This window comes from Physeter macrocephalus, chromosome 1, assembly GCF_002837175.3.
Source record: "Physeter macrocephalus isolate SW-GA chromosome 1, ASM283717v5, whole genome shotgun sequence".
NCBI lineage: Eukaryota > Metazoa > Chordata > Mammalia > Artiodactyla > Physeteridae > Physeter > Physeter macrocephalus.
In genome coordinates, this window is record NC_041214.2 from 19,770,408 (window position 1) to 19,778,137 (window position 7,730).

Below are 7,730 nucleotides of genomic sequence, written 5' to 3' on the forward strand. Positions count from 1 at the left end.
AAATTCAACACCCATTTATGATAAAAACTCTAAAGGAAGTGGGTACAGAGGGAACCTACCTCAACATAATAAAGGCCATATATGACAAACCCACAGCATACATCATTCTCAATGGTGAAAAACTGAAGGCATTTCCTCTAAGATCAGGAACAAGACAAGGATGTCCACTCTCAGCACTATTATTCAACATAGTTTTGGAAGTCCTAGCAATGGCAATAAGAGAAGAAAAAGAAATAAAAGGAATACAAATCAGAAAAGAAGAAGTAAAAGTGTCACTGTTTGCAGATGACATGATACTATACATAGAGAATCCTAAAGATGCCACCAGGAAACTACTAGAGCTAATCAATGAATCTGGTAAAGTTGCAGGATACAAAATTAATGCACAGAAATCTCCTGCATTCCTATATACTAACAATAAAAGATCAGAAGGAAAAATTAAGGAAACAATCCCATTCACCACTGCAACGAACAGAATAAAATACCTAGGAATAAACCTACCTAGGGAAACAAAATACCTGTATGCAGAAAACTGTAAGACACTGATGAAAGAAATCAAAGATGACACAAACAGATGGAGAGATATACCATGCTCTTGGATTGGAAGAATCAATATTGTGAAAATGACTATACTACTCAGAGCAATCTACAGATTCAATGCAATCCCTATCAAATTACCAATGGGATTTTTTAAGGAACTAGAACAAAAAATCTTAAAATTTGTATGGAGACACAAAAGACCCCGAATAGCCAAAGCAGTCTTGAGGGAAAAAAATGGAGATGGAGGAATCAGACTCCTTGACTTCAGAGTATACTACAAGGCTACAGTAATCAAGACAATATGGTACTGGCACAAAAACAGAAATATAGATCAATGGAACAGGATAGAAAGCCCAGAGATAAACTCACGCACCTATGGTCAACTAATCTATGACAAAGGATGCAAGGATATACAATAGAGAAAAGACAGTCTCTTCAATAAGTGGTGCTGGGAGAACTGGACAGCTACATGTAAAAGAATGAAATTAGAACACTCCCTAGCACCATACACAAAAATAAACTCAAAATGGATTAGAGACCTAAATGAAAGACCAGACACTATAAAACTCTTAGAGAAAAACATAGGAAGAACACTCTTTGACACAAATCACAGCAAGATCTTTTTTGATCCACCTCCTAGAGTAATGGAAATAAAAACAAAAAAAAAAAACAAATGGGACCTAATGAAACTTGAAAGCTTTTGCAAAGCAAAGGAAACTACAATCAAGACAAAAAGACGACCCTCAGAATGGGAGAAAATATTTGCAAATGAATCAACAGACAAAGGATTAATTTCCAAACTATATAAACAGCTCATGCAGTTCAATATTAAAAAAACAAACAACCCAATCCAAGGGCATATACCCAGAGAAAACCATAATTCAAAAAGACACATGCACCCCAATTTTCATTGTAGCACTATTTACAATAGCCAGGGCATGGAAGCAACCTAAATGCCCATTGATAGACGAATGGATAAAGAAGATGTGGTACATATATACAATGGAATATTACTCAGCCATAAAAAGGAATGAAATTGGGTCATTTGTTGAGACGTGGATGGATCTAGACTGTCACACAGAATGAAGTCAGAAAGAGAAATACAAATATTGTATATTAACGCATATATGTGGAACCTAGAAAAATGGTACAAATGAACTGGTTTGCAGGGCAGAAATAGAGACACAGATGTAGAGAACAAACGTATGGACACCAAGGTGGGCAAGTGGCCGGGGGGTGGTGGTGGTGTGATGAACTGGGGTATTGGGATTGACATGTATACACTGATGTGTATAAAATGGATGACTAATAAGGACCTGCTGTATAAAAAATAAATGAAATAAAATTCAAAAATTCAAAGAAGAAAAAGTGGCTTCTTATTATTTATTATTTTAGAGACTGGCATAAAATAGAAGCATACCTACTAATCAATTTACCCCAAATTCTCCAAAGGATGTGAAGCCCTAAATCACAAATAGTCAGAACCTTTCTATATAAACATATAGCTATAGATACACTTAGGCATTATGGAAAATGGATGGTGACTTTGCCAATGTTCTACTCCTTAGCCTTAGCAGACCACTCTACCTGATGCACTGCCTTATAGAGAGTGACAATTTGGAGACAAAGATTATTCACATAGTCTTTCTATCTCCTTTTCCAATGCCTCCCGAAAGAATGAGAGCCTAGGTTTATTCCTCAAATTTCCATGGAGACAATGCTGGGTCCTCGTGTTAGCTCTTGTACTTAAGTTTACTCAGGTTTAAAGATAGTTGTTAAACTTTTTGATTGTATAATAGTCTTTTAAATTCTTGAATAATTATGGTCCATTTATCATACTCTAATTTAGACACAGGAAGGCCAATGAAAGGCAAGTCTGTAAAACAGCCTATGTACCACGTACTTATAGGAAAAAGATGCACGTACACACACACAACACTATTTCCCAGAACAACACAACTTCAAATGCTTGCCACATCTCATGTATCGTTATCTTCCAGACACAAGGAACCACAGCAACTCCCAGAGAAGAGCAGCCCCTAGAAGATACTCACAGCTTGTCAGATATAAAGAAAACAGATACATACCATCAAAACTACCTTGCTCGGAAGCAAGGTGCAACAGCTGATTGTATGTTTCGACTGAAGGCTGATAAACAAAGACTCCAGAATTGAAGCAGTCAGGCCACCCTGGGTCTGGTGCCGCCGACAATTCTTCTCTCTCAAAAAGATCATCGATATTTGCTAGGACCTGATTCAAGGGCAACGGGGCAGGAAGAAGGGAAAGCATTTCAGAACTGTTCTGCTGCAGCATACCCTTCTTAAGTTCTCCTTAAGTTATCCAACACAAAAGATGCAGTCTGTTGCTGGTCTTAACTCTTCAGCTGACAGCTGTGAGGCAGCCTGGTCCTACTCTCCTTCAACACCTGACACTTTTTACAACAGCGGTTTTATCTGAACTTCACTGTCAAGTCTTGACAGCATTCTTCAAATGCCTAAGTGGTCTCAGTTACTATATCCATCTTTCCAGCCATCAAAGCCATACTCACCAGAGTATCTGCATCCATGAATACACACTTTGAATACTGTGTAAGTGACCAGCAGTGGAGTTTAGTTAACGTGACGCCCAACTCAGGCCTCTTCATTAAGGTGAGATGGGCAGAATCACCACTGTCCAAGACATCTACCGTGATGACTTCATCGAAGATAGTCTCCAAAGTTTTCCTGTCAAAAATAAAATCCAGAAAACAGCTCTCAGCATCTCTTTAGAACAAGTGACCCATTTAACATAAGAAGGCGTTCTATGTAGCTTATCAATTACGAGAGACTCTGTTACTTCGGTGTATTGCAATCTCTTAAATATGTCCTAATTTACTTCAGGACAAACTGTGTTAATTTGCACGAGCAGTTAACTTCACCAAAACAACAAGAACTGCTTACTGTGAGGATGAACCCTTTGCCTTAAAACGTTATCACAGAAGTTTTCTATGTTTTATCGTACCACTGAATACCAGGCAAAGGGTGAAATAGCTTGTAAAAATGTGACTGATGTTTGGTAATACATCTTTTCCCACAGCCTATGCCTTTAACAATAATATTTTATTTCAACGCGTTCTTGCTGACCACTGAATACTTCTACAAATGATGTGGAGTTAAGCGCAGATAATATCTGCACTGAAGCCTATAACTAATAATTTTTGCCAAAGCAGTTGACAGAGGACCGCCTGAAGCTGTGTCCTAGAAGAAGCTAAATGACTCAATTATTCGGTTTCCATTTTTTAGCATCGCATACAACCAGCATTTACCATGCGCTTTGCACTCCTGGCATGAGAGACTCACTTTAGTTTGTGAGGTACAACATTTCTCCCTGCCCCAAATTAACTAAAGATATATTTTAGAAAGCAAGCCTGAGGTGAGGTTAAGCGGGGTGTACTTAGGTAAGACACTAAACTCAGCACAAGGAAAAACACACGATAAAGACAGACCAGCAGCAAGTAAAGGGGGCTTGCTTTCTAAGACTATATCCACCTTCTTACACGACTCTCACTAAACAGACTATAGATTAGGACATACACATAAGAGATAGTTTTGGGGGGCATTTTCCTAAATTACCCTTTAGGAATAAGGTTCTTAGCGTGAAAGATACATGTATGTATGTATAATGCCTCTTTTTCAGAGGTCCTTGGCATGCGCTTACATTTTTGAAAAAAGTCACAAGAGCATTTTCAACTTCTAAAAGGGATAGGAGAATGCAAAAATAAACACAATACAGAGCTGCTAGTGTGCCCAGATATTCTTAAGTAAGTTAGTATTAGGATCAAGGTAGTTCATTCAGATAATTCAAAATTTAATTCCAACCAATTAACATGAACTAAGCCAATCAAAGAACAGCTTGTGCCTCTCAGGGTGCTCTCCGAGCAGGACCCCTAATTCTGAGAGCCCTCTGGCAAATATTCTAGTCTATTAAATTGTAAATAAAGATCTTTAGGTTACTAATGTCAATTGGGGTGGAGAAAACTAACACTGTCTTTCAAAGTCACCGGAGGTTTCCCCCGTTAGAAACAGGAACAAAGTAGTCCCTGCTGCATCTGGGGAAAGGCATGCCAAGTGAAGCGTGATGACATGAAGGGAATGGCTGGACTGAGTCACTCACTCGGATTACCCCAAGAGGACTTGCCTAAGGGAGAGCCCTACTCCTGGCTGGAATCAGTAAGGGCAAGGGCCAGAACACCACCTCCCAGAGGGAGCTTGGTTGGAACATCTCCCAAGAGCCAGGAAGAGGTTTTAGACCCAGGAATCCTTCACTCAGCAACTCTCATCTTTCTCCACCAGCACGCAACCCCTGGAAAGGGTATGGCCTCAATGCCCACCGATGCCAGAAACAGGGGAGAGGGATGTCCGAGCCCCACCAACAGCAGGGCAGCGAGGTCCTCACCTCATGGAGTCCGAGACCTGTGGGGTGACGAGCACGGCCAGCCTCCTGGTGGTCCTGTGCTGTTTCAGAGACGAGCCCAGGACCAGGGCTCCTTTGGCGTAGGCATCGTTTGTGGTCAGTGTCACAAAGGCCTGATCTTAATACAAGGAAAACGAACACACATTCATTACACTATCCTACCTAGAAAACACTACCCCAGGACCCTTTTCAATCAATAATTTGGCAAAATCAGCTCCTCTGAGATCAACCTGCTGTATTAATAAAAGAGCAGCCTCTTGTGGGGGGTTAGGGTGAGAGGGAGAACCCAGTGTCCACTATAAGAATGGCTCAAGACCATTCTTTAGCAGGCAATCTTTGGCAACCTTCAAGAGGCTGACCAAGCTGTAAAAATTCAATCCAATTTAGAGTCCAGACATGCCAAATTCTCAGACTAAACAGCAGCTTAACACCCAGAGGGTGAACCTCAGGCAGTTAACAGACAGTGAAGAAGAGATCAAGAAGTGCATTTTCTGTTTCTCCTATAAGGTACCATAGACAGTATTTTCAGCCAAGCACAAATCCAGCCAACAACCTCAACTGAGAGCACCTGAAAGCAGAGGCCAGATTCTTCATTCTGGTGCTTACATGTTGCACGCCTCAGGCTTTTTCTACTGTTTCCTCAACCTGGAGCAAACACTCCACGGCTATCCAACCACCACTCAAGAGTCACTCTGAGTCTCTCTGAAACATCACCTCCCCCAAGAAGCCTTCCCTCCTTGATGCTTCTATCTAAATTGTGGCCCACTGCTGTTAAATGGGTTTAGGGACCACCTCACAAGCTCTAGAAAACCTGCCTCCTTTTCCTTGGAGAAGCAAGCAGTACCCCTACCCTGTACCCTGGGGCACCTCAACACACACTCTCTCTCTCACACACACATTCAAAAATCAATCTCCAATAATCATTTAGTTGCCAGGACCAGGGGCAAATGCATGAATTCTCCTTCCTCCTGAACAAGCCCCACCCTCACAAGGCCACCAGCCCAGTCTTCAGGATTTCTCCAGCCCTTCCCCGGGATGATTCTGGAGCACACTCCCTCTCCAAATGGATTTTAACATTAGCAGGTTGGGGGGCATCCAAACATACAGGATACTTAGGATCAAGCTCTGCCAGGGCTCACTTGGGGCGCTGCTACCCAAGCAGGGAGTTGAGCCATTCTGTCATGAAGTCACTCTGTTTCCGTCTTAGGTTTCCTCATTCTCTCTTTGCCCATTTTCCAAAGTGGAGGCTGGGGGCACTGGACATTCCACTGAGAAGTGAGAGGAAGTTGTAGGTTGTCAAGTGGGCCAGCACACTCCCCAGCTGCAGATCTGAGGGCCATCTTCACAGGTAGTGTTGAACTCTCCTTTAAGTTGTAGAAAGTCTGTTGTGCCCTCCGCCGGGGTCACTGGCTTCCCAGCCAGTCACGCTAGGAAAGCTCAGAACAGGGCTTCCTGTCCCTTGACATACCCATCAACTTGTACTTGTTCCTTCAACCCATCATAAGATGGCAACATTTCAGTCAGCCTGTCCCAAGGGCACTTAATCTGGGGCATAATGAATGATGTTTTAACACAAAAACGGTCCTGATACCAGGGGAGCACGGAGAAAAGTTTAGTAAGTAGGGTTCAAGGCTTTCAGGAAGCTAGGATATGGATGATTTCCCACCTGAAGCGGGAAGCAGGACAAATGCTTAGGAACAGAGGCTAGAACGCCAGACCTAGCGAAGGAACAGGGAAGATCAAGGACAACTGAGTAGGAGGTTCAACCCTCCCAGAGACGGCCAAACCCCGGGTTACATCTGCAACCTTTCCGCAGTTCAATGGCTGTAATAACCCCACTGTTCGTTCGCCTCAACAGCACAGCAAGGACCAGTTACCTTGGGGCCTCCGGTCTTCGGGGGGCAGATTCGCCGTGCGGCCCGGACACCTTGCAACAAGTGGGCCGGCGCCCTCCCACCACGCCGGGCCCGCTCCCCGGGGGCGCTCGCCGGGCTCCGGCTTCCCGCAACCCAGCCCCAAAGGCCTAAAAATAGGCTCGGCGTGGCGGCCAGCGCCGGAGCGGGCGGCCGAGGAGCCGGGCCGGGGCCACCGGCGTCCCCGCCTCGCGGCTGCCCCTTCCAGGAGTTCCTGCCCGCGGGCGGTGGGGGGCGGCGCCTCGCGACCCCGCCGCGCTCCGGGGCTCGGAACCCGCGCCCCCGGGGAGCCGGCTCCCCACCCCCACGCAGCCGGCCGCAGCTGCTCCGCCCGCCCGCCCGCCCGCCCGCCCGCCCCGCCTCGCGACCCCGCCGCGCTCCGGGGCTCGGAACCCGCGCCCCCGGGGAGCCGGCTCCCCACCCCCACGCAGCCGGCCGCAGCTGCTCCGCCCGCCCGCCCTTCACGGTGCGCGCAGGAGGAAGGGCAAGGAGACGGAAGCAGGAACGGGGGCTTCGGCGGAGGGCCCAGGCGCTGCCTGGCGGACACCCTCGGCTGCGTCCCCGGGGTCCGGACGGCCGCTCGGGCCCCCGGGGCGGCGGGGCAGCGGCTGACGTAGGAAGCGACACGCCCGGCTGCGGCCAACCTGCAACTTTGCGGCGGTCCTAGTCCTGCTGGGAGCTCCCCCGGGGCGGAGGGGCGGGCGTGGGGGGAGAAGGAGGGCGGCGGGCTGCGGGGGGCCGCGCGGGGCGAGGAGTCCGGCGTCCCGGGGCGGCGGCGGCGGCGTCGGCGGCGGGCGGCGCGGCGCATACCTGTCATGGTGCTGC

General features: G+C 46.5%; 1 protein-coding gene across 2 annotated transcripts in view; it reads right to left on the bottom strand.

The window, feature by feature from the left end:
• The window catches only part of GYG1 (glycogenin 1), a 38,131-nt gene that overhangs the window by 29,046 nt on the left and 1,355 nt on the right, over nt 1-7,730 (bottom strand). The window contains exons 1-4 of one of the 2 annotated variants that reach the window (XM_055084381.1): nt 7,716-7,724; nt 4,975-5,110; nt 3,089-3,263; nt 2,628-2,790 (exon numbers count right to left, since the gene is read on the bottom strand). In XM_055084381.1, coding sequence (XP_054940356.1) covers nt 2,628-2,790; nt 3,089-3,263; nt 4,975-5,110; nt 7,716-7,722 — 481 coding nt within the window. In that variant the 5' untranslated portion in view covers nt 7,723-7,724. Of the gene's footprint in view, nt 1-2,627; nt 2,791-3,088; nt 3,264-4,974; nt 5,111-7,715; nt 7,725-7,730 lie in introns of those variants that run through there. The other variant, XM_024131843.3, reaches the window with a different exon arrangement.